Source organism: Salmo salar, chromosome ssa15 (genome assembly GCF_905237065.1).
Source record: "Salmo salar chromosome ssa15, Ssal_v3.1, whole genome shotgun sequence".
In the NCBI taxonomy this organism is placed as follows: Eukaryota; Metazoa; Chordata; class Actinopteri; order Salmoniformes; family Salmonidae; genus Salmo; species Salmo salar.
Genome location: NC_059456.1, coordinates 92422616 through 92450303, shown reverse-complemented (window position 1 = coordinate 92450303; position 27688 = coordinate 92422616). Strand labels below are relative to the sequence as shown.

Sequence of the window (27688 nt, the reverse complement as noted above, 5' to 3'; positions counted from 1 at the left end):
TGGTTCGGTCTAGGCCCCTTAGTTCCAGTGAAGGAAACTCTTAACTCTACAGCATACAATGACACTCTAGACGATTCTGTGCTTCCAACGTTGGGGAAGGCCCTTTCCTGTCTCAGCATGGCAATGCCCCAGTGCACAAAGCGAGTTCTATACAGAAATGGTTTCTGTATAGAAGATCGGTGTGGAAGAACTTGATCGGTGTGGAAGAACTTGACTGGCCTGCACAGAGGCCTGACCTCAAACCCATTGAATACCTTTGGGATGAATTGTAACGCCAACTCCGAGCCAGGCCTCATCGCCCAATATCAGTGCCTGACCACACTAATGCTTTTGTGGCTGAATGGAAGCAAATCCCAGCAGAAATGTTCCAACATCTAGTGGAATGCTTTCCCAGAAGAGTGGAGGCTGATATAGCAGAAAAGGGGGGACCATCTCCATATAAATTACCATGATTTTGGAAATAGATGTTTGACGAGCAGGTCTCCACATATTTTTGGTCATGTAGTGTACAGTATTTTTATGTTTAGCGTTAGAGAAAATGTGCACATTTTCTAGAGGTCTCTCTTGATCAAGACATCTGCCCTCATCACAGTGAACGTCTCACAGAGCTCTAGCTTTGCTTCCTGAACTTGTTAATATTTCTTCTCATATTAGTATTTGTCTATGACAAAGAGAAAGGTTTTTTTTGTTTAAAAATCCATTCATAATTTTAGATGAATGGCTATAAATCGATATCTAAATATGCTACAGTGATATGCTAAATATGCTACACTCTCCTGGTGCGCTAGGATGTAAGGATTGCAGGCATGTGCTTTGTCAGTTGCTTTGACATAAGGTTCAGCCAGGAGTTGATGGACAGTCGGGGGAGCACATTTAATGGAAGGAGGGGCATCCCAGATTCAAGTGGTTTCAGATTTCACATCCTTCGTCACACACACTCAGAAAATATAATACGGTGTCCGTGGGAACCAGGGCTATTACTCAATGCAAGCCATTTCGATCTATAGTGTCCACAGATTGATTTATAAGTGAAAATGGCAGTCAAAACCGGTACCAGAACCACGCAGGTCCCATAAACAGGGGACATTACATCTAAGAGCTTTTTAAATAAATACATGTCGGCTCCTGGGTCAAACTAAAGTCACTTCTGATTGTGGGCCTCTTTAGTGTATTATTGCAATGAAAATATGTACAGAAACTTTTGATGTTTTACAAAATAATGTCATGGAGAGTAAGGAAACTGGTAGGGAGTCTTATGTAGTTATGACCATGATATCAAGTGCATTGTCCATAGAGGGGAGTTGAAACAGTAAGGAAATAGATCTGAGTCCTCTTTTACATTACCAGGAAACTGGCAAGAGTACCTTATCTCAAATGTTTTTTTCCACTTATTTATCAATCATCTTTTGAGGCGAAGACAACCTTTTGGGACAAAAGGGAAAATAAAGCTAGGAATAATGATTTAGACAGTGCACAATCTCAGAGTGCTCTCCATTAAAATACGCTACATTTTCCACTCTCCCCCAAACATGAGATATAATCTCATTGACTCTACAAAAAAATAAATATATATATATATATGTGGGATTGGATATTACTCAAAAATGCAACAACAGAATACTTTCATAGATTAAAATATGTGTACTTCAAAAAGGTACAAAAACACACACGCAAACAAACAGTGCCCAGATGCTTACAAAAGTTGGGAGGAAAATCTGCTTAATTGATTTTGAAGCACAAACTGTTGTTCTGAATGAAATGCATTTTAAATAGTGTGACCTACTCAAACATACAGACCAACAAAATCCCTAAACAATTGCTCACAATTACATTCTAACAAAGCAAACCCATTTGTTCAAATAATTACCCTCTCAAAATCTTCACAAAATGTTCCCCAATTGTTTTGACAGAATTGACCCCCCACCCACCCACATTTATCACTGTGACTCCATTGAGTCATGCTTTTATTGAAATCAAACCATAAAATAGGGTGTTTTACCTTACTTTTGATCAGACAAACAGAAAACAGTTTACATACAGTAGACATTACACCAGAAATTCAATACCACACACTGGTTAAAGTCCTAAAATGTATCCTCTATTCTGTGTCATTTGAAAACCTCTTACTGAACTATACAATGCCTTTTATTAGTGCAGTACCACTCCCATTACAGATATTGTTTTAAACACAAGTCCAGTGTGACTCACTCAAACATTTGCCTTGGAAAGCAAATATTTGATGTGAAAACATAACCATACATTACATTGCACTGCTGTGGTGGGTTGCGTTGCCATCGTGATTAAAAGAATCACTGATTCTCAGGCTTTGTCGAATCAATATTCTGTATTTCATGTCTTACAAGAGCCCTGTGACGTCAAAGAGACTGAGATGTCTTTACTGATGTCTACTGAAGAAAGTTGAGAATATGGCAAAAAAATAAAACAGATAATCTAATGGTGGCATAATATATTTTTTTTCTAAATAAATTTGAACACTGAGTATTACCCCCCAAACAGCTAATCTTTACTGTCTTCATCTATCTCAGCGTTTCCCAAACACGGTTCTCGGGACACCAAGGGGTGTACGTTTTGGTTTTATGCCCTAACACTATACGGCTGATTCTAATGATGATTAGTTGATTATTTGAAACAGCTGTGTAGTGCTAGGGCAAACACCAAAACGTCCACCCCTTGGGGTCCAGACGACCGAGTTTGGGAAACCCTGATCTATCAATCTAAATTTCAAGGAAAAAATGAGTGATGGATATTCAGTTTATTTGAGATTTTCGAAGAGATTACATTTCTATAGGCAAGCTATCAGTTAAATGAATATCTAATTACATAACTAATTATTTAATGACACTTAGGCTGCGTTTAGACAGACAGCCCAATTCTGATATTTTTTTCACTAATTGGTCTTTTGACCAATCAGATCATCTCTAAAAAAAAGATCTGCTGTGAAAAGATCTGATTTGATTGGTCAAAAGACCAATTAAGAGGAAAAAATATCAGAATTGGGCTAACTGTGTGAACACAACCTCACCTGTCCAGTCAACAACCACTCTAATCTGTCGGTGTTAAGCCATTTGATAGCGTAGACTTAACTTGTGTATAACATGCAACACCATCTCCAGTGTAGATTCTGAAACTCACCAGTGGATCCCCCCTTTACAAGCACAGTGTCCATTCAGACCCTCTTCGTGACATTCAGATTCATTGATGTCCTTCAGTCTTGATTCATAAGGATTCATATGTCCTTCAATTCAACTACAGATATTCCAAGACTCTGAAAATCAGTTTGGCCTCAAAGAGCCTCAACACAGTCACAAGAGGCTGTGTGTGGAGAAGCTGTTGTCAGTTTCCTTCCATATAAGGCTTGAATTTCTTGGTAGTCTCTTTGTTCTGGATGATCCTTGCTTAAAAATGTGGCCAATCTTACCTCAACACCAACGCAAGCTGGTGACCTGTGGGGAAAAGTTCAAGCAGACAAAACAAATCTGAAGACAAGTTAATATGTCTCATCAACATTATCACCTTGAAGTACCTCAGAGTCAAAACAGTAACTTTTGGTGTAATCAGATCAAACAGACATTTCCTCACATGTTGCAAGGGTAAGAAGTTGAGCGCCATTGTGTTTTGACTGCTTGAAACAAAAGCAACAGGTGCCTTTCAGTGTATATCTGTAACTGGCAGGACAGTCAGAGAGCTGTGTTAGTTACCTGAGTCGACAGAGTTTCATGACAAGATGTGTACGAAGAGAATGGCCAGGCCAATGTTGAGCAGAATCACCATGGTTATCATGATGGTGTTTGGACCCTGCAAAAGAGAGAGTAGATATATTTAATGTTTTATTTAACCTTTATTTATACAGGTTTATCATGTTGTGATAAATTCTGCAAGACAGACCTGTTCAAGATAGTAGCAGTCAAGATAGCAGCAGATGTTATTAGAACAATGAATATACCGGTAAAGTACATTTAAACTCCTATAGATCTATAAAACATCAGCAATATGAATGGGATGAACATAAAATCTCAATGATCCTTATGGTAACATTTTACAATGAAGCTGAATCTATTCCTGTGTAGCAATTTTGTAATGACTCTAGTAACAACATTTTTTAAATTTGGTGACGGGGAGAGAAGCTGCTGCATTATAAGCAACACAATCTGTCTACCGTAAATTCCGGACCATAAGCCGCAACTTTTTCCCAGCTTTGAACCTCGCGGCTTAAACAATGACGCGGCTAATATATGGATTTTTCCCGCTTTCCATTTTTTTTCTTAAAAAAAAAACACATTCTGTGACGTGCTCAGTTTTTTGGCGGCATGAAGCTTTCATTAGACCAATGAAATTGCCGAACGGGTTAAGGTCAAACAACTTTTTTGTTTACTGTTTAGATTAAATCGAGTGCTCTCAAACTTCCCATCATTCTGATTACGGTAGTCATTTTGTCACCCTCATCATGGCAAAGACACGGAGAAATGCATATGATGCAGCTTTCAAGTTGAAGGCGATTGATCTGGCTGTTGGAAAAGGAAATAGAGCTGCTGCACGGGAGCTTGGTCTTAATGAGTCGATGATAAGACGTTGGAAACAGCAGCGTGAGGAATTGACTCAGTGCAAAAAGACAACTAAAGCTTACTGCTAATTTTTTATTTTTTGTTACAAGCCGTGTTTCGTTAAAGCCTATTTATTTTTGTTACAAGCCGTGTTTCGTTAAAGCCTGTGTAAAGTTAATTTGTTTCAATGTACCGGTAGGCACCTGCGGCTTATAGACATGTGCGGCTTATTTATGTTCAAAATAATACTTTTTTAAAAATTCAGTGGGTGCGGCTTATATTCAGGTGCACTTAATAGTCCGGAAATTACGGTACATCAGCTGTGGCCGACTGGTAGGTTCTCATATGCAGTAAGCCCCTTTCAACACAGGGGGCCTGGGCTATTGGAAAACCCCCTAGAATACATGCCTTATAGGGCAGACTGCTTAGGGCTCACGTACCAGTCAAACCCCTAGTCTGCACGGCATCTAAAATCTACATAATAATTCCGAACAAACAACTGTTGCTTCTGTAAACACCTATGTAATAGTCACCTATGTTTATTTACATATTTTCATTGATGGGAATTGGTCATCTGGATGACAAAATAGGAATTATCTTAGCTACTTAGAGCTACTGATGGTAGCTGTTGGTTGCTGGAGAAAAATGTTTGTCATGTAATCTGTTCATAATTTCACTTGTACGCTCCCAATCAGAAATGGGAGAATTGTCTTGATTGTGTTAGTCAAAAAGTACATGCCGTTGAGAATATGTAGAAACATAACTAGAGGGGTAATTATTAACATAACGGAGTAAAGGAGGGGAGGTTACTGAGATAGGGAGTCTGATTAGTCTGGTTTAAAGGACCAGCACCAACGTCAGTCTCCAGAGTAACATCATGTTACAAATTTGCACTTAGAGGAGAGAGGACCTACTGTATGTTATGAGTCTACTTTTAGAAGTCAGGTCATGGGAGAATATACTACAGAACATGTAAGAAGAGTCTTCATTTGACTGAATTTGTTCTCAAAACTGTTCATTACATGAGATATTGATTGCTTGAATTGCCTTACCTGCTCAAATTCATCTAGCTCTGTAACTTCACTTGTACCTGGGCTCTTTACCATGTTCTTCATCAGCTTGGCCTCCGCTTTGGGTTCAACCTTAGGTGCTGGTTTGGGTGCAGGTGTGGCAGGTTTTGAAGCCGGACTGGCCTCTCGTTTTGGCGATGGCTTGGGTGACGGCGATGGCTTGGGTGACACTTTATTAACAGACTGAGCGCTGGACCCTGGTTTGCTCTCAGATACAGCAGACACTGGTCGTTCATTGACCGACTCTGTTCTTTGTTTGGGCTCTGCCTCATTAAGCTCGGGGGTGACGGCAGCTTTGGAAGACTCTTTGGAGGCGGGATGAGGGGGTGGGACTTCTTCTTCTGAGTAGGTGACACTGGTCCTTACCAAGGGAGTAGCGTCGGACACTTTAGCCTCAGAGGCCGTCTTCTCCAGGGGCTTGATCTCCAGGTCGGAGCCCTGCTCTATCTTGTTGCTCAGGCGGCTGGAGGCGCGGGAGTTCCCCCGGCTGCTAAGGATGGGGGCAGAAGTGGGGCACTCTTCAGGGGGAGCAGTGGCAGGGGCGGGAGTGGTGGTGGCCACATTGGACGAGGGGGTGGTGGGTCGGCTGTTGGTTCTGCTGTTGGGACGGCTGCTCCCCCGACTTCCACCACTTTTGTCCCCGTTCCAGCCAGCAGGGCCGAGCAGATGGGAGTCCTCTTTGCTGATGCTGCCCTGTTTGGAGTGCCTGGATGCTGGAGGGGTGATGGCCGGACTGGGGGAGGGTGTGCAGGCTGGAGTGGAGCCAGGCCTGTCGTGCAGCATTGGGCTTTCAGCAGGTGTCAGTGGCTGCTCTGCTAACAGTTGCTCATGCATTATAGGGTCTGTGTGCTCATTGGCCTCTGAGATCTCCTGTAATGCTCTCTTTTTCATGTACTCTGGGCCTGTGGAACAACATGAATAAATGTTATGTTTCATGAGATTCTAATCTCAACAACAAGCTAACACCCTGACTAGACTGGCCACGTTGTGTGCACGGTGAGCGTTGCAAAATAAATGTACACATACATGTTATTCAATCAAATTATCAAAACTGCTCACGGGCGTTTGCGTAGCCAGGAGCTAAAATAGAACTTGGTTCTATTTGAGACACTTGATGAGCTGCAAGTCCCGCCTCTTCCATCTACTTATTGGTTTTCACGAGCATACTAACCCACGTGGGTGATTGAAATATAAACGAGGAGAGATTAAAGAAAAACAAACTAAGTTTCCTCTTTTATCTGTGGATTGTCAGAGTAGAGAACACAAGATTTTGTAGGACTCAAAATGGGTAAAAATTCCACAAAGATCCAGAAAAAAAGGACCATTGTCATTTCAGGTAAAATAACAAACCAAGCTAGCTAAATGTCCATGAATGTTTCATGTGTGTTTCGACCTGTCCCCAAATTAATATAGTTGGTTCACAGTTGTTTTTGGTATTTTAACCTTCGTGCCAAGAAAGCGTCTGGTGGGGACAGACAAAATCAACATGCGCACGATGGCGCACGCACTGTGCCGGTTTGGCCAATATGTAAGACTAGATCAGACTAGATAAAGATCAGACTAATTTGTTTAGCTAAGAAGTGGAGACAGTGAAGGATGGATTTTCCGGGGATCACCAAGGTCTCTATTTGAGGGGTATTTGGAGCCACTCTGTCTGCTTGTAACACAGTCCAGTTCCAGTCACCCCAGGAACGTCTAGCTAGAAAACCTCATGTGGGGTGACTACAGCTGAACTGAGAACAGAGCAACTGCTGATCCCATTAAAGATCCAATTAAGATTGATTATTCATAGTTCTCATTTTCACAGTCTGATGAAAAAACATGGTACTTTAGGCTGTAAATATCACAGAGTGGACCTTTAATCTTAACAGCTGAATTGCAATATGCCAATCCAAACAAGTTGAGTCTGTAATATAGGCCTAAGGAAATATGAACTGCTAGCTGGTTCTTGATGTACAACCTATAACATAATTCTGCATGGTAGGATTTGAAATACTGACTTGTCAGAGCCTTCTATTTACAGGCTCTGATGTAACCACTTACTATCTGACCTAAAGTGCAGGCAAGCAAACACGGACCCAGACAAAAAGACTAACAGATGGAGTGAGAAAAGATCGATCACATAGTGTTGTTTAGCTCCCAATTTTTCATTCAAGAAGATCCAGGAAAATTCTTGCAGGTAGAATCTGGGAAATATTATATCCTCTAGCACTGTTTCTCCCTGTCAGCTTTGTGTGAGGGATAGTTGATGGTGGAATTCACAGTGGGGTATGCCCATTTGTACCATAAGACACAGACATTTCAGGCAGGCACTCAACAGTCAGTGACAACTTGTTATCAGTGTCCTTTTAGATCTGCTAAGCACTCCACGGTGTCCTGGGTAGGTAGTGAGTGACTGAGAGGGGAAAGAAATGCATGGGCACACTGTGTGGCCCTGGGCCACTGACAGACCTGTCTGGAAACTGATATGATCCCTCTGCCCAAGTAAGACGCTTCTTTTTTTAGACCTTCAAAGGTGACTACCCTTGCGGAGAGCCTACCTCAGCCAAGCAAAGAACAGCAACAGCAGCAAGACAGATCTTTCTATCGGTCTGTACAGCAAGGTGCTAGATACCATGAACAGGACTTTACTTCGCTTTTAAAATCTTGTAATATCGTTCAATTCACTTTTCAATACTGTTCTTGAAAGTATTGCATTACTGTTCTTCCAAGGCTTGTACAGCACTTGGCTATTGGAAGCTATGTGAGAAAGCCTGGATATACAGGTTCTTGCTACTGTATCTCCTGGATCATACAGTTGAGAAGTCCACTTCACATACCTGGCTGATAGAAGGAAGGGGACAGTTCCCTGGCCACCACCCTGGCGACGCTGGACTCCTGGTTGGAGGCCTGGGAAGCCTGATCGGCAGCATCTGACTTGGCCTTAGCATGGGTCGTCCTGCAGGGAAACAAACAAAGCCTAATTTACTCAATATCCACAAACCCAAGCTAACAATGACTTACTTGACTTATTCCTTATCCTCCTGATATATTATATACAGTGCATTCAGAAAGTATTCAGACCCCTTGACTTTTTCCACATTTTGTTACACTACAGACTTATTCTAAAATTGATTAAATAAATGTTTTCCCTCATCAAACTACACACTATTTTTTTATTTAACTAGGCAAGTCAGTTAAGAACAAATTAGTATTTACAATGATGGCCTACGCCAGCCAAACCCGGATGACGCTGGGCCAATTGTGCGCCACCCTATGGGACTCCCAATCATTGCCGGTTGTGATACAGCCTGGATTCGAACCAGGGTGTCTGTAGTGAGATGCAATGCCTTAGACCGCTGCGCCACCCGGGAGCCCCAATACAATATCCCATACATTTTTGCAAATGTATTACAAAAAACAAACAGAAATACCTTATTTACATAAGTATTCAGACCCTTTGCTATGAGACTCGAAATTGAGCTCAGGTGTATCCTGTTTCCACTGGTCATCCTTAAGATGTTTCTACAACTTGATTGGAGTCCACCTGTTGTAAATTCAAATGCTTGGACATGATTTGGAAAGGCACACACCTGTCAATATAAGATCCCACAGTTGACAGTGCATGTCAAAGCAAAAACCAATGAAGGAATTGTCCGTAGAGTTCCGAGACAGGATTGTGTCAAGTCACAGATCTGGGGAAGGGTACCAAAACATTTCTGCAGCATTGAAGGTCCCCAAGAACAAAGTGGCCTCCATCATTCTTAAATGGAAGAAGTTTGGAACCACCAAGACTCTTCCTAAAGCTGGCCGCCCGGCCAAACTACACAATCGGGGGAGAAGGGCCTTGGTCAGGGAGGTGACCATGAACCCAATGGTCACTCTGACAGAGCTCCAGAGTTCCTCTGTGGAGATGGGAGAACCTTCCAGAAGGACACCCATCTCTGCAGCACTCCACCAATCAGGCCTTTATGGAAGCCAGTCCTCAGCTTGGAGTTTGCCAAAAGGTACCTAAAGCACTCTTAGACCATGAGAAACAAGATTCTCTGGTCTGATGAAACCAAGATTGAACTCTTTGGACTGAATGCCAAGCGTCACGTGTGGAGGAAACCTGGCACCATCCCTACAGTGAAGCATGGTGGTGGCAGCATCATGCTGTGGGGATGTTTTTCAGCAGCAGAGATTGGGAGACTAGTTAGGATCGAGGCAAAGATGAATGGAGCAAAGTACAGAGAGATCCTTGATGAAAACCTGCTCCAGAGCGCTCAGGACCTCAGACTGGGGCGAAGGTTAAACTTCCAACAGGACAACGACCCTAAGCACACAGCCAAGACAATGCAGGAGTGTCTCTGAATGTCCTTGACTGGCCCAGCCAGAGCCCAGACTTGAACCCAATCAATATCTCTGGAAAGACCTGAAAATAGCTGTGCAGCGATGCTCCCCATCCAACCTGACAGAGCTTGAGAGGATCTGCAATGAAGAATGGGAGAAATTCCCCCAAATACAGGTGTGCCAAGCTTGTAGCGTCATAGCCAAGAAAACCCAAGCATGTAATCACTGCCAAAGGTACTTCAAGATAGTACTGAGTTAAGGTTCTGAATACTTCTGTAAATGTGATATATCCATTTTTTATTTGTAATACATTTGCACAATTTCTAAAAAACATTTTTTTCTTTGTAATTCTGGGGTATTGTGTGTAGATTGATGAGATTTTTTTTAAAATCCATTTTAGAATAAGGCTGTAACGTAACAAAATGTGGGGTCTGAATACTTTCCGAATGCACTGTATATATACTTTTTTTTTTACATCACATAAATGTTTGGGGTGAAAAAAAACATGTTACAAAGAAAAATACATTGAACAAATATTTGTATTTACTTTTTATTGTATGTGCACTGTATTGGCCATTAGGACTCAGTTGATTGGTAATTATGAAACATTTAGTATTACAGTAAATGGGGACAGTGGGTATAAAACATAGTTAGAGCATCCTGATTTCCACTACAGAGGACATGTATTAACAAGCTTTTATTAAGCTCTTATTTAATGTGAAAAAATTATTACACTACTCTGAAAACTCAAACTATTCCTGAGATATTTACCCATTAGAAACAATTTCACTCACAAAATTGGTAATTACACACGGTGACACCCCCACACATGAAATATCATTGAAAAGCCCAGAATGTCCTCTAAAAAGGTACACAGTGGCATGTGTGGCTTTAGAGTTACGGACCAAAAACGAATGTCCCCTAGACAGGACAAAAATGTATTGCTGGGTCTCAAGAGGTTATAGCTCCTAGCGGAGCAAAGGACCACAACAGTGCATCTTCAGTGAACCCTGTCTGTTAAACTTCACAATGGCTAAATCTGTAGTTACTTACATCATTGTGATCAAATATTCAAATGTTCAAATAAACAGATCTGACCTAAAAGCTGAAATATTGTTAATCAGATTCTGATCATTGATCGTGACAATTGTCTGTGAAAATGATTGGGATATTCTGCTACCCTTTCACTAGGTTTTAGGTGATCGCTGTTGCCATTGCAAACCCAAGCACCCCATGGACCTCATTCCCCTCCTATTTATTTGGAAAGATACTTTGGCTGGACTATAAAAAGCAAAGAGAACATCCCTAACACTTAAGAGTCGGTTCCCATGCCTTATAGCCAGCTAGCCCTTTAGTCAAAGAGATGAATACTGATACGAACCAAAAACTCAGGGGTTGTGCTGTAAGAACCAACGTTACTGTAACAATCCAAAACCAGACTCAGATGGACCAAAATACTACAGAGATTATTGTTTACAATATTTCATCTTTAAAAACATATTTTATAGGGCTGTTGTGTGGAGTTGAGTTGGTTGCATGGTTTATTATTAGTATTAGCTGGAGAGGGTGTCCTATTCTGCCGTTGGAGAACTGGAACAGAAATAAATTACTCTTTAACACCTCGACCCAGACAACGAGATACTGCCAGGGGGTTTGCAGGGGCCCTGTTATCCTGTATGTTATAATCACAGATGTATTAGTTTATCATGTGAATTTATTAAGTTATTTCTTAATTAGAACAATGTATAAGAGGCAAATGCAATAAATTAACATTCCCAGTCTGCTGGTACTCCATTAAAAAAGTTGACCTATTTCCTGTGTACTACTTTAAAAATAAATAAAATGCATATACAGAATATCATGTCTGCACAATGTGTCTGTGTGGCATAATGGCTACGTAATATTGCATTAAATAAATGTATATCAAATGTTGGACCTTGACAGCACTTCAAGATGTATACTGTATTTAAACATAATCTACAGAGACTCCTCCTGCCCAACACTTTCTCTTCTATTTTTCTCTGGTTACCTCACAGGGTTATTATAAACCCCTCGTGAAGGAGTGAGTATGTTATTATAAACCCCTCGTGAAGGAGTGAGTATGTTATTATAAACCCCTCGTGAAGGAGTGAGTATGTTATTATAAACCCCTTGTGAAGGTGTGAGTATGTAATTATAAACCCCTAGTGAAGGAGTGAGTATGTTATTATAAACCCCTAGTGAAGGAGTGAGTATGTTATTATAAACCCCTCGTGAAGGAGTGAGTATGTTATTATAAACCCCTCATGAAGGAGTGAGTATGTTATTATAAACCCCTCGTGAAGGAGTGAGTATGTTATTATAAACCCCTCGTGAAGGAGTGAGTATGTTATTATAAAACCCTCGTGAAGGAGTGAGTATGTTATTATAAGCCCTAGTGAAGGAGTGAGTATGTTATTATAAACCCCTAGTGAAGGAGTGAGTATGTTATTATAAACCCCTAGTGAAGGAGGCGAGTATGTTATTATAAACGCCTCGTGAAGGAGTGAGTATGTTATTATAAACCCTAGTGAAGGAGTGAGTATGTTATTATAAACCCCTAGTGAAGGAGTGAGTATGTTATTATAAACCCTAGTGAAGGAGTGAGTATGTTATTATAAACCCCTCGTGAAGGAGTGAGTATGTTATTATAAACCCCTAGTGAAGGAGTGAGTATGTTATTATAAACCCCTAGTGAAGGAGTGAGTATGTTATTATAAACCCCTCGTGAAAGAGTGAGTATGTTATTATAAACCCCTAGTGAAGGAGTGAGTATGTTATTATAAACCCCTCATGAAGCGTGAAGGAGTGAGTATGTTATTATAAACCCCTCGTGAAGGAGTGAGTATGTTATTATAAACCATACTGAAGGAGTGAGTATGTTATTATAAACCCCTCGTGAAGGAGTGAGTATGTTATTATAAACCCCTAGTGAAGGAGTGAGTATGTTATTATAAACCCCTCGTGAAGGAGTGAGTATGTTATTATAAACCCCTCGTGAAGGAGTGAGTATGTTATTATAAACCCCTAGTGAAGGAGTGAGTATGTTATTATAAACCCTCGTGAAGGAGTGAGTATGTTATTATAAACCCCTCGTGAAGGAGTGAGTATGTTATTATAAACCCCTAGTGAAGGAGTGAGTATGTTATTATAAACCCTCGTGAAGGAGTGAGTATGTTATTATAAACCCCTAGTGAAGGAGTGAGTATGTTATTATAAACCCTCGTGAAGGAGTGAGTATGTTATTATAAACCATTGTGAAGGAGTGAGTATGTTATTATAAACCCCTCGTGAAGGAGTGAGTATGTTATTATAAACCCCTCGTGAAGGAGTGAGTATGTTATTATAAACCCCTAGCGAAGGTGTCACGATCGTCGTTAGAAATGGCGGACCAAAACGCAGCAGGTATGTGTATACTCATCTTCTTTATTTAACGGAAAAGAAGGAAAAACCAAACAAACACGTATACAAAAAATAAACAAAACGATGAACGACAAAATGACAGCCTTGAAGGCAACACAGCAATCCAAAGACAATCTCCCACAATTAGACAAACAAACACACCCAACTAATATAGGACTTCCAATCAAAGGCAACACCACACAGCTGCCTTCAATTGGAAGTCCACCCCAATTAACCAAACATAGACATACAACTAACTAGATAACACATAGAAATACATAAACACAGACCATAAACCAAAAACCCGGAAATACTAAATCAAACACCCTATTTTCCAAAACACCACCCCGAACCACATAAAACAAATACCCTCTGCCACGTCCTGACCAAACTACAATACCAATTAACCTTATACTGGCCAGGACGTGACAGAAGGAGTGAGTATGTTATTATAAACCATAGTGAAGGAGTGAGTATGTTATTATAAACCCCTCGTGAAGGAGTGAGTATGTTATTATAAACCCCTAGTGAAGGAGTGAGTATGTTATTATAAACCCCTCGTGATGGAGTGAGTATGTTATTATAAACCCCTCGTGAAGGAGTGAGTATGTTATTATAAACCCCTAGTGAAGGAGTGAGTATGTTATTATAAACCCTCGTGAAGGAGTGAGTATGTTATTATAAACCCCTCGTGAAGGAGTGAGTATGTTATTATAAACCCCTAGTGAAGGAGTGAGTATGTTATTATAAACCCTCGTGAAGGAGTGAGTATGTTATTATAAACCCCTAGTGAAGGAGTGAGTATGTTATTATAAACCCTCGTGAAGGAGTGAGTATGTTATTATAAACCATTGTGAAGGAGTGAGTATGTTATTATAAACCCCTCGTGAAGGAGTGAGTATGTTATTATAAACCCCTCGTGAAGGAGTGAGTATGTTATTATAAACCCCTAGCGAAGGTGTCACGATCGTCGTTAGAAATGGCGGACCAAAACGCAGCAGGTATGTGTATACTCATCTTCTTTATTTAACGGAAAAGAAGGAAAAACCAAACAAACACGTATACAAAAAATAAACAAAACGATGAACGACAAAATGACAGCCTTGAAGGCAACACAGCAATCCAAAGACAATCTCCCACAATTAGACAAACAAACACACCCAACTAATATAGGACTTCCAATCAAAGGCAACACCACACAGCTGCCTTCAATTGGAAGTCCACCCCAATTAACCAAACATAGACATACAACTAACTAGATAACACATAGAAATACATAAACACAGACCATAAACCAAAAACCCGGAAATACTAAATCAAACACCCTATTTTCCAAAACACCACCCCGAACCACATAAAACAAATACCCTCTGCCACGTCCTGACCAAACTACAATACCAATTAACCTTATACTGGCCAGGACGTGACAGAAGGAGTGAGTATGTTATTATAAACCACAGTGAAGGAGTGAGTATGTTATTATAAACCCCTCGTGAAGGAGTGAGTATGTTATTATAAACCCCTCGTGAAGGAGTGAGTATGTTATTATAAACCCCTCGTGAAGGAGTGAGTATGTTATTATAAACCCCTAGTGAAGGAGTGAGTATGTTACTATAAACCCCTCGTGAAGGAGTGAGTATGTTATTATAAACCCCCCGTGAAGGTGTGAGTATGTTATTATAAACCCCTAGTGAAGGAGTGAGTATGTTATTATAAACCCCTAGTGAAGGAGTGAGTATGTTATTATAAACCCCTCGTGAAGGAGTGAGTATGTTATTATAAACCCCTCGTGAAGGAGTGAGTATGTTATTATAAACCCCTCGTGAAGGAGTATGTTATTATAAACCCCTTGTGAAGGAGGTGAGTATGTTATTATAAACCCTAGTGAAGGAGTGAGTATGTTATTATAAACCCCTAGTGAAGGATTGAGTATGTTATTATAAACCCCTCGTGAAGGAGTATGTTATTATAAACCCCTTGTGAAGGAGGTGAGTATGTTATTATAAACCCTAGTGAAGGAGTGAGTATGTTATTATAAACCCCTTGTGAAGGAGGTGAGTATGTTATTATAAACCCTAGTGAAGGAGTGAGTGTGTTATTATAAACCCCTCGTGAAGGAGTGAGTATGTTATTATAAACCCCTAGTGAAGGAGTGAGTATGTTATTATAAACCCCTAGTGAAGGAGTGAGTATGTTATTATAAACCCTCGTGAAGGAGGTGAGTATGTTATTATAAACCCCTCGTGAAGGAGTGAGTATGTTATTATAAACCCCTCGTGAAGGAGTGAGTGTGTTATTATAAACCCTAGTGAAGGAGTGAGTATGTTATTATAAACCCCTTGTGAAGGAGGTGAGTATGTTATTATAAACCCCTAGTGAAGGAGTGAGTATGTTATTATAAACCCCTTGTGAAGGAGTGAGTATGTTATTATAAACCCCTCGTGAAGGAGTGAGTGTGTTATTATAAACCCTAGTGAAGGAGTGAGTATGTTATTATAAACCCCCCGTGAAGGTGTGAGTATGTTATTATAAACCCCTAGTGAAGGAGTGAGTATGTTATTATAAACCCCTCGTGAAGGAGTGAGTATGTTATTATAAACCCCTCGTGAAGGAGTGAGTATGTTATTATAAACCCCTCGTGAAGGAGTGAGTGTGTTATTATAAACCCTAGTGAAGAAGTGAGTATGTTATTATAAACCCCTCGTGAAGGAGTGAGTATGTTATTATAAACCCCCCGTGAAGGTGTGAGTATGTTATTATAAACCCTAGTGAAGGAGTGAGTGTGTTCGGGATTCAATGCTACTGATATCTACCCCAGGCCCAGGCTGGGGCTGAGTCTTACTGATTGTGATGACTCCGTGAATACTTGACATACTGTAACGTTACACTGGGACTTTAAATAGATCCATCCACTTGAAGACTTTGAGGGGTAGGCAGCACCATATAGATCCAACCTGGACTCAGGGATAGATGTAACATAGTAAATGTAAATCCAGGACACTACAATTAGTCTGATATTTCACTTTTCATTTGGTATGTATTAATTTGTGGCTGTCCATCATCCATTTCATATGAAATGTTTAATAAAAATTACAATTTGTATGATACTATATGTTACAAATTGCAATTAGTACAATATGTTACGAATTTGCAAAACATATGATATTTTACGAATTCCAATTTCTTGTGGCTGATGTTAGCTTAGGTGGCTAGATGGCGTACGTTAGCTAGGTGGCTAACATTAGCAAGGCTAGGAGTTAGGGTTAGGGGTTAAAGTTACAGTGAAGGTTACAGTTAATATTAAGGTTAGGTTAAAGGGGAAGGGTTAGCTAACATGGTAAGTAGTTGCAAAGTAGCTAAAAAGTAGTAAGTAGTTTCAAAGTAGCTAAAAAGTAGTAAGTAGTTGCAAAGTTGCTAAAATGCTAAAGTTGTCTGTGATGAGATTCGAACACGCAACCTTTGGGTTGCTAGACATTTGCGCTATACCCTCACCCATCCACGCCGACCAACCACCCTTAACCATACCAAACACAACATACAAATTTGAGTGTCCTGGATTGACTTTACTATGTTACATTTAGTCTATGAGACCAGGTTGAGAGATCCTATTAAATTACTAGAGGGACTATGTCATAAACCCTCAAAGTTCCAGAATGGTCCAAAAATTCTAGTATTCTAATTCCTAATTATGTGGGAAGCACTTCCCCAACAGATTAGGCTGAGGAGGCTGAGAATCCCTGTCTTTATATAGTACAGTAGATCAACAACTGTCTGCTCTTAAGTCAACAATCCCTCTTTTAAGGGCTTCTTCACTGTTTCTTATACACTAGTCTCAGACACGCTGAGGTCTTGATAAAATGGCAAACAGAGAGGCAGACAGTCTGTTCGATTGAACAGCTGACAAGCCCATCTGCCGTTTACAAGTTTACGAACTAGGATATGACGTATCTTAATATAAAACAAACTCTTGAACACTAAAACTCAAAATGAATACTTAAACAAATTCAATTCTTCTATACTAGAACGGCAGTTATAACAGTATAGTGTTATAACAGTATAGTGAGTGTAGTGGGACTTCAATGAACATACAGTATATACCTAACATGTAAACAGTTGACAGATACGACGGGCTCCTTCAAGGAGTACATAACAAACATGATCTGGTGTGTAGTGTTTAGAGGTTCCTAAAATGGCCGTTCTGTTGGGTTGCCAGGCAGTGCTGTGCCTTTCCGTGGGAGGAGTGTCATGACAGATGGAGCTTCTTGACTACCTGCAGTACTCCTCACAGTCCTCTTAGATTGCTTGTAAAGTAAACCATCAGTGTAGGCCCTGATCCCAGATCTGTTTGTGTGAAGTGAACCGACGAGGAGAGGGCCACCAATGCTAGTATATTGCTTCTGAACTACTGATGGTAGCCTTGTTCCAGATCTGTTTGTGCTATTTAGCCAACTCCTATGGTTCGGTAATAACCATAGGAGTTGGCAAGACAGTACAAACAGATCTGGGCCCAGGCGACAGAATCATCAGTGCTCAGTGCTCCTGAACCAAGGAAGTTTTACCACACATAGTGGTCCTCTACTCATTGGTTCACTTCAAAATGTTTTTAGAACAAAGTCTATGTGAAGCTGCAACCTAAATACCTATGCACTATTCTGAGGGCAAGAAGCCAGTGAATACAAGACACTCAGTCGGTCGTCACAAACTTGTCATAGACAGAAATATTCCTCAGCACCAATCCCCCCCCATCCTTAGACAATCCTGCAGGTGAAGAAGCCAGTTGTGGAGGTCCTGGGCTGGCGTGGTCTGCGGTTGTGAGGCCTGTTGGGATGTACTGCCAAATACTCTGAAACGACGTTGGAGGCTGCTTATGGTAGAGAAATGAACATTCAATTCCCTGGCAAAAGCTCTGTTGGACATTCCTGCAGTCAGCATGCCAATTGCACACTCCCTCAAAACTTGATACATATGTGGCATTGTGATACATCTGTGACATCTGTGGCAAAACTGCACATTTTAGAGTGGCCTTTAATTTCCCCCAGCAAAAGGTGTGCCTGTGTAATGATCATACTGTTTAATCAGCTTCTTGGTATGCCACACCTGTCAGGTGGATGGACTATTTTGGGAAAGGAGATCACTAACAGGGATGTAAACAATTTTGTGCACAACATTTGAGAGAAATATGTTTTTGTGCGTATGGATAATGTCTGGTATCTTTTATTTCAGCTCATGAAACAAGGGACCGACACTTTACATGTTGCGTTCAGTATATATTTTTAAACATTACCATTCATTTGAAAAATAATAGATAATGTAATTTTCCTTAAAAAGCCTTCATTAGCCATGACTATAACTGGACATTACATTTAGGTCAGTCTGCGTTTCGTCATGCTACAGCTCAGACTTCACACGACAGTCACAGGAAATACTCTGTCATTGTGCCTGTCACTGGAGCTCTGCAGATGAGTGGGGTCCTGAACTTTTGCCTGTGGGAGGGTTTTATAGTACTACTAGCAGTATGGATGTGCTACTTGACTGAGCAGTCAAGCAATACAGTATCTGTTTGTTGTTCTGGGTGAAAGGACACCAACATTAGACTTTCATTACCTCTTCTGATTTGAAACAATGTAAACATGAAAACTGCTGACAATGTAGTCAGGTAAAAGTTTGTCTCATTACTTTACAGTTTTCAGCATCACATTAATTCTGACGATAGACATTCAATGTACTCTAAATGGGTATTGAGGAAGTGTACATACAGTACAACGGTTAGAATAGACAGTGTTATCCCAAACACTCATATTTACTAATCATATGATTGGCTGCATTGAGGCAAAACCCACTGGGCACAAGCGTCATTTCATTTTCTAGTTTTGATTTACATTTGGTTGATTTGTCAACTAACTTGAATTTAACGTGAAATCAACATTAAATGTCACCATGTCATTAGATTAAGTTTAAAAGTGAGAAAAATACGAAATGCCCTTACGTTGATGATTTTTTACAAAAACAATCAGTTTCCCACTTGATTCAATATCATCATGCTGAATCATTTGGATTAAATGACATAGAAACAATGTTGATTCAACAGGTTTTTGCCCAGTGGGAATGTACATGCCAAACTCTTACCTCTACTGCTCTAGTATCCATGAGGTGTTGCTAGGCTACTGACTGCCCTAGTATCCATGATGTGTTGCCTGTCCACTAAGCTACTGACTGCTCTAGAATCCATGATGTGTTGCTAGGCTACTGACTGCCCTAGTATCCATGATGTGTTGCTAGGCTACTGACTGCCCTAGTATCCATGATGTGTTGCCTGTCCACTAAGCTACTGACTGCTCTAGAATCCATGATGTGTTGCTAGGCTACTGACTGCCCTAGTATCCATGATGTGTTGCTAGGCTACTGACTGCCCTAGTATCCATGATGTGTTGCTAGGCTACTGACTGCCCTAGTATCCATGATGTGTTGCTAGGCTACTGACTGCCCTAGTATCCATGATGTGTTGCTAGGCTACTGACTGTCCTAGTATCCATGATGTGTTGCTAGGCTACTGACTGTCCTAGTATCCATGATGTGTTGCTAGGCTACTGACTGCTCTAGAATCCATGATGTGTTGCCTGTCCACTAAGCTACTGACTGCTCTAGAATCCATGATGTGTTGCTAGGCTACTGACTGCCCTAGTATCCATGATGTGTTGCTAGGCTACTGACTGCCCTAGTATCCATGATGTGTTGCCTGTCCACTAAGCTACTGACTGCTCTAGAATCCATGATGTGTTGCTAGGCTACTGACTGCCCTAGTATCCATGATGTGTTGCTAGGCTACTGACTGCCCTAGTATCCATGATGTGTTGCTAGGCTACTGACTGCCCTAGTATCCATGATGTGTTGCTAGGCTACTGACTGCCCTAGTATCCATGATGTGTTGCTAGGCTACTGACTGTCCTAGTATCCATGATGTGTTGCTAGGCTACTGACTGTCCTAGTATCCATGATGTGTTGCTAGGCTACTGACTGCTCTAGAATCCATGATGTGTTGCCTGTCCACTAAGCTACTGACTGCTCTAGTATCCATGATGTGTTGCTAGGCTACTGACTGATCTAGTATTCATGATGTGTTGCCTGTCCACTAAGCTACTGACTGCTCTAGAATCCATGATGTGTTGCTAGGCTACTGACTGTCCTAGTATCCATGATGTGTCGCCTGTCCACTAAGCTACTGACAGCTCTAGAATCCATGATGTGTTGCTAGGCTACTGACTGTCCTAGTATCCATGATGTGTTGCTAGGCTACTGACTGTCCTAGTATCCATGATGTGTTGCCTGTCCACTAAGCTACTGACTGCTCTAGAATCCATGATGTGTTGCTAGGCTACTGACTGCTCTAGTATCCATGATGTGTTGCCTGTCCACTAAGCTACTGACTGCTCTAGAATCCATGATGTGTTGCCTGTCCACTAAGCTACTGACTGCTCTAGAATCCATGATGTGTTGCTAGGCTACTGACTGTCCTAGTATCCATGATGTGTTGCTAGGCTACTGACTGCCCTAGTATCCATGATGTGTTGCTAGGCTACTGACTGCCCTAGTATCCATGATGTGTTGCCTGTCCACCAGGCTACTAACTGCTGTAGTGTCCATGATGTGTTGCTTGCAGACCTGGGTTTAAACACTATTTGAAAACAGAACATCTTGACCATGTTCTGTTATAATATCCACCCGGCACAGCCAGAAGAGGACTGGCCACCCCTCATAGCCTGGTTCCTCTCTAGGTTTCTTCCTAGGGTTTTGGCCTTTCTAGGGAGTTTTTCCTAGGGAGTTTTTCCTAGCCACCGTGCTTCTTTCACATGCATTGCTTGCTGTTTGGGGTTTTAGGCTGGGTTTCTGTACAGCACTTTGAGATATCAGCTGATGTACGAAGGGCTATATAAATACATTTGATTTGATTCAAAAACATTTATTTATTGCTTTAGCCTGCCAGCAATGTCAGATAGGTGAGGTTTGTATTGCGTCAGGCAAGCTCATTTAAGCCCAGCTACAGTACTTGAAATTATTTCAAATACTATTTAAACCCTGGTCTGGTTTCTTGTCTGCTAGATACCAGTCAGTAAGTTCTAAAACCTATTTGAGAGCCTTGTCACTGCATGGGGACTGGTTAGCAAACTGTTCCAACAGACCACAAAGTTGTCTTCAGGTTTAGTTGAGGATAATAACACCACAAACATAGTACCTTTTTAGGTCATAAGAAGCAAGTCTGTAGTCATTCAAGTAAGCAAGACTTGGTTGTTTAATTCATTGATGAGCTGTCTTACAGCAGTACTACTTCTACAGTAAACTATGATGTGACGTTACTAGTCTACCATGTCAGACAGAGCGTAGACTATCTAGCAGAGAAAACATCCTTTGGCCGTGGCTGACTGTGACTGGGCAGGAAAGATGAAGGAAGACAGGAGAGCAACAGCAATCAGCTGTAGCCTGCATTCCCTTGTGATTGTGATATAGCAACAGTGTGTGCATGCCCTTATTTAGCCAGCCAGTCAGGGCTCCAGTTTGTACTGAGTACTGACACTAGGCCTCTCTCTCTGTGTGTGTCATTTACACCCAGACAGTCCCAGACAGCCGTGGCCTCTTCTACCTTCAGATACTCTGAAGAGACTCAGCCCACATCAGACACATACACGTGCACACACACAATACTGACAAAAAGTCAGGTTTCAAGACTGGGCATTCAACTGAGACTGCTCTTCTCTGTGTCACGGAGGCTCTCCGCACTGCTAAAGCTAACTCTCTCTCCTCTGCTCTCATCCTTCTAGACCTATCTGCTGCCTTTGATACCGTGAACCATCAGATCCTCCTCTCCACCCTCTCCGAGCTGGGCATCTCCGGCGCCGCCCACGCTTGGATTGCGTCCTACCTGACAGGTCGCTCCTACCAGGTGGCGTGGCGAGAATCTGTCTCCGCACCACGTGCTCTCACCACTGGTGTCCCCCAGGGCTCTGTTCTTGGCCCACTCCTATTCTCGCTATACACCAAGTCACTTGGCTCTGTCATATCCTCACATGGTCTCTCATATCATTGCTATGCAGATGACACACAATTAATCTTCTCCTTTCCCCCTTCTGACAACCAGGTGGCGAATCGCATCTCTGCATGTCTGGCAGACATATCAGTGTGGATGACGGATCACCACCTCAAGCTGAACCTCGGCAAGACGGAGCTGCTCTTCCTCCCGGGGAAGGACTGCCCGTTCCATGATCTCGCCATCACGGTTGACAACTCCCTTGTGTCCTCCTCCCAGAGTGCTAAGAGCCTTGGCGTGACCCTGGACAACACCCTGTCGTTCTCCACCAACATCAAGGCGGTGACCCGATCCTGTAGGTTCATGCTCTACAACATTCGCAGAGTACGACCCTGCCTCACACAGGAAGCGGCGCAGGTCCTAATCCAGGCACTTGTCATCTCCCGTCTGGATTATTGCAACTCGCTGTTGGCTGGGCTCCCTGCCTGTGCCATTAAACCCCTACAACTCATCCAGAACGCCGCAGCCCGTCTGGTGTTCAACCTTCCCAAGTTCTCTCACGCCACCCCGCTCCTCCGCTCTCTCCACTGGCTTCCAGTCGAAGCTCGCATCCGCTACAAGACCATGGTGCTTGCCTACGGAGCTGTGAGGGGAACGGCACCTCCGTACGTTCAGGCTCTGATCAGGCCCTACACCCAAACAAGGGCACTCCGTTCATCCACCTCTGGCCTGCTCGCCTCCCTACCTCTGAGGAAGCACAGTTCCCGCTCAGCCCAGTCAAAACTGTTCGCTGCTCTGGCACCCCAATGGTGGAACAAGCTCCCTCACGACGCCAGGACAGCGGAGTCAATCACCACCTTCCGGAGACACCTGAAACCCCACCTCTTCAAGGAATACCTGGGATAGGATAAAGTAATCCTTCTAACCCCCCCCTTAAAAGATTTAGATGCACTATTGTAAAGTGGTTGTTCCACTGGATATTATAAGGTGAATGCACCAATTTGTAAGTCGCTCTGGATAAGAGCGTCTGCTAAATGACTTAAATGTAAATGTAAATGTAAATACCAGGGACAACTCAAAATATTAACTGAAAGTCAGGGCAGGGAGGCATGGGGCAGAGGGGGAGCATTAACTAACCTAACCTGCGGGTGGCTGAGTGTCTCAATAAACCAACCACGTCTCAGAGCATTTCTTATAAATCTGTACGTAAATCCCAGACACTCCATTTAGTATGATATGTTACATTTCGTATGGTACGTATTAATTTGTGAATGTCAATCATCCATTTTGTATGATATGTTCTGAAATTGCAATTTGTACAATATGTTACGAATTGCAATTCGTACAATATGTTAAGAATTTGCAAACTCACAATTTCTTACTGATTTGCAAAACGTATGATATGTTACGAATTCCAATTTGTTGTGACTAACGTTAGCTAGGTGGCTAATGCTAACATTAGCTTGCTGGCTAACATTAGCTAGGCTAGGGCTTAGGGTTAAGGTTAGGGTTAATTTACATTAATGTTAGAAGTTAGGTTAAAGGGTTAAGGTTAGGGTTAGGGGAAGGGTTAGCTAAAAGGGTTAAGGTTAGGATTAGAGTTAGCTAACATGCTAAGTAGTTGTAAAGTAGCTAAGAAGTAGTAAGTAGTTCAAAAGTTGCGAATTAGCTAAAATACAAAAGCTGTCTGTGACGAGATTCGAACACGCAACCTTAGGGTTGCTAGCCGTTCGCATTATACGCCCACCCATCCACCCCGACCAACCACACTCAGTTTTGCCTTAAGTAAACTGCTGTCTTATGTAAGCATACCAAACGTAACATATCTTAGTAATTTGACTGTCCCGGATGTACATTTACTATGATACGTCTATACTATGAGACCAGGCTGAATAAACAGGTTGTATTTATAAACCCCTGACTTAATCACAATGGCTGCTGGTTGTTTGGCCCTGGCACCTTGGCTATTGCCTGTGCAGTGGACAGGGAGCACTGCTGCTCTGCTGTCAGGGACATGGTTCACGTCATGCAAAAGGATACCATCCTGGCTAGCTGCCCTGCCCTGTCCTCCACCCCACAACAACAGAGCAGAAGGCTTCAATGGAAAACTCCTCTGGATATACGGGTGATTCAATCACTTCCCGATTCTATTTCTAGAATACAAGTGACAATCTTCTCATGACTGTTTCCAGAGTGGCAATATGATTAAGTAGAAAAATAATATTTTGCATCACTATTGCATTACTGGCTGTTGGAGATTCCGCGTACCACTAAAATGAGCTGGATGTATGGGACAATCAGACTTGACCTCATCCGTTGAGGAAAAAGTCAAGAGACCAGACAGGTTATAACCACTGTGGTGTCCTTAATCCACTAAGTGTCGGTTTCCACAGTAAGTCCTCAAAAGGCTTCTGGTTGTTTCAGATGTCTATTCATGGAGTCTTCGGGACTAGGCCTGTCTAGAAGATGATGTAGCTGAGTCTTAAAACAATACAAAACACGTTTGGCCCATAATTCTTGTAATACTGCTTGTCTCTGTGGTAAAATATTTAGATTTCCATCTGTCTAGGAGTCAGCACAGGATCTGCAGTTCATCAGCCTGAGTATGTGTCTCAAATGGCAACCTATTCCCGATGTAGTGCACTAATTTTGACCAGAGCCCTATGGGCCCTGGTGAAAAGTAGTGCACTATAAAGGCAATAGGGTGACATTTGGGATGTAAACCTACTGTTGTAAACACAGGGCTTATTTCAGGTGCTGCTGTGGCTTACAGTAGATCTAAAAGCTGCTGCCTTCTATGGTGAGGCACGAAAGAAACCTCTGTAATCTTGAAAGTCAGCGACTGGGTTTCTCTGTGTCGGTAGCCTAAGCATGTATGGACAAATTAGGTCTAGCCGGCCTACAGTAAACAAAGAACAAAATCATATTCTGATATCAAAACTTAATTGTAAAGAGATGCCTGAGAGATTTCCTTCCCTATCAGTTTAAGCAAAGAGGGGAGCCTCAACCAACACCCTCTCTCAAAAGTGTACTGTATCAATATAAATTGAAGTGCACTGCAGATCTGGTCCCTTACAGCCAAGTATTGGTGGCTCACAGTGGAAGGCAATAGAACAGAAAATAATAGATCCTTTTATTGTCCATTTTACAATAGAAAATTATTGATTTCCTGCCACAATGCCTAACGTCACACACAAACGACAGAGGTAAGAGGGATGTCACGTAATCAATCAGACTTTGGTGTAATGGTGACATGGGCCTTTCTCTAAAAAGTATGTTTGGTTCCCTGACATCCCCCTTACCTTGCCAAGGGAACTGCACAATAAACTGAAACCATGGCATTGCTTCCGCTGTCAAACTTGACATTGATTTCTGTGTGACATGGCTAATTTTGCCCCGTACACTGCAGGAAGAGAATGGCCTTCATGGTTTGAGGCACTGTGCTGTCAACGAACAGTGGTGCCAATTTGTCAAGGAACAGCCTTCTACTACAACGGTTTCCCTCTGTATAGCACACAAGAGAAGCAGGAAAAATAGTTGCAGAAGAATTTCAAATAAGACTAGATGAGACAGGGTGGCACACAGACATTGTCCTTTTCTCTTCAGTCTGTTACAAGCTGTATATAATGACTCCACACAGAATAAGTCACTTTTTTCTCTCTGTCTTCTATGGCTCCTATTGTGACCACAGCCAGAGAAATCACAGGAGCAACACCTGCAACTGCTGAATCTGATCTAACTCAATGGCATCTTTATTTGCCATCACCAACCTATTTTTACCATTCAGTGCCATACAGCAGCCCTCCTGTCCATGTATCGCTATGCCGAGGTAGGCATCAGTGTCTAAAACATTGAACGTTGACATTGAAGCAGAGCCTTGCTCTTGTGGGTGCATTTCTTGGTGAATTGCTAAAAGGAATAGTGGGAGGAGAGGCATAGGGTGAGTTGTTAGAGAGAAGAAATGTGGTGTACTTGAAGGATTAAAAAAAAAAAAATGAAGAAGGTAAGAAGTGATTATACATAGACAATAAATATTTATAATACAATGGGTTGAATAAGTGTGATTGTTATTTTGGTGCTGCTGAAGTGTTACTGAAAATGTGTCTGATCATGATCACCTAGTCTATCCCAGTAATGAATATGTATGGTCTTTTCCATACCTGGAGGCAGCGATCTCTGCTTTCTGTTTGGCGATGGCCGCCGCCCGCTGAGCTCCCTCCACACTGCGCTCCACTTTCTGCCTGATCTTGGTGCCCTTCAGTTGGATAACCCTCTTCTTCATGGCCTTCACCAGCATGTTGTTCATATACTTTCCTTCCTCCTTCCCTCCTTCCGCAAAGGTGGTGCATCCGTAGCCGTGTCGCTGGTTGTCCAGCCATTCGCCTTCATACTTTAGCCCACTGGAACGTTCGCTTATTCCATAGCCTGAACGCTTGTCGTTCTTCCACTCCCCCATATAAACCTCTGTGGTGGTTGCATCGATGTCGGCCTCCACAGGGGGGAAATCCTCTGCCCCGGCTAGGCTCTCATCTCCCAGACTGATGGTGGAGTTGGCATCGCTGGCCACATCGCTGGCTGCTGAACTCAACGCTGACTCGCTCCTCGCTCCCAGGAAGCTTAGCTTGCTCCTCACGCTGGATAAGGAAGTGCGGGAGTCAGACTTCTTCAGCTTCCCCAGCAGAGACCCCCTTCGGAACAGGCCCTTCTTCTTGGGCTTGACGGCGTCTGGATCCACCTGGAGCGTGAGGGCGAAGCCACCCCGGGAGGGTCCCAGCTGGGTGGGTGTGGTGACTCGGGCCTCCTGGCCGGCGGCGTTGGTGGCAATGATGACGGGGACGTCCTGCTGAAGCAGGGTGCCATTACTTTGCTCACTGCGGAGGGACGTGAGGGAAGTGCGGAGAGGGGAGCGAACCACCGCCGCCATACCGTAAGGCACGCTCTGACGTACTCCGTACCCGTGTCGCATGCCGCCAGTAAATTGGCCCTGAAATGTGCCTGGAAAGACAAGAGAGGGAATTGATAGATATGTTAACATCTGGAGAAATAGCCAATATAAAATTAAGCTTTGCCGGCCTCTGATTTGATTGAAAATGTTTGGGCTAGCTGTTTAACTCACACCAAATGATCACCCTTATATAATTGCAAGCACTTCAACAGTGAGACAAGATGAGTGGTTTTGTTTTGAAAGTAAAATAAAGTAACCAGAACTTATTCCTGCACTGTGAAGTACATTGGCATAGTCAGCCTATACGGTTTGATACAGTAGGTATCATACACTGAACTAAAATATAAACACAACATGTAAA

The 27688-nt window shown here is 42.2% G+C and overlaps 1 protein-coding gene across 2 annotated transcripts in view; it reads right to left on the bottom strand.

Annotated features, from left to right (window-relative positions):
* Window positions 1-1626: 1626 nt before the first annotated feature.
* LOC106572606 (junctophilin-2-like) overlaps window positions 1627-27688 on the bottom strand; it is a 29269-nt gene continuing 3207 nt past the window's right edge. The window contains exons 2-6 of one of the 2 annotated variants that reach the window (XM_014146938.2): window positions 26543-27377; window positions 8452-8570; window positions 5615-6534; window positions 3720-3816; window positions 1627-3497 (exon numbers count right to left, since the gene is read on the bottom strand). In XM_014146938.2, coding sequence (XP_014002413.1) covers window positions 3736-3816; window positions 5615-6534; window positions 8452-8570; window positions 26543-27377 — 1955 coding nt within the window. In that variant the 3' untranslated portion in view covers window positions 1627-3497; window positions 3720-3735. The remainder of the gene's footprint in view (window positions 3498-3719; window positions 3817-5614; window positions 6535-8451; window positions 8571-26542; window positions 27378-27688) is intronic. The other variant, XM_014146937.2, reaches the window with a different exon arrangement.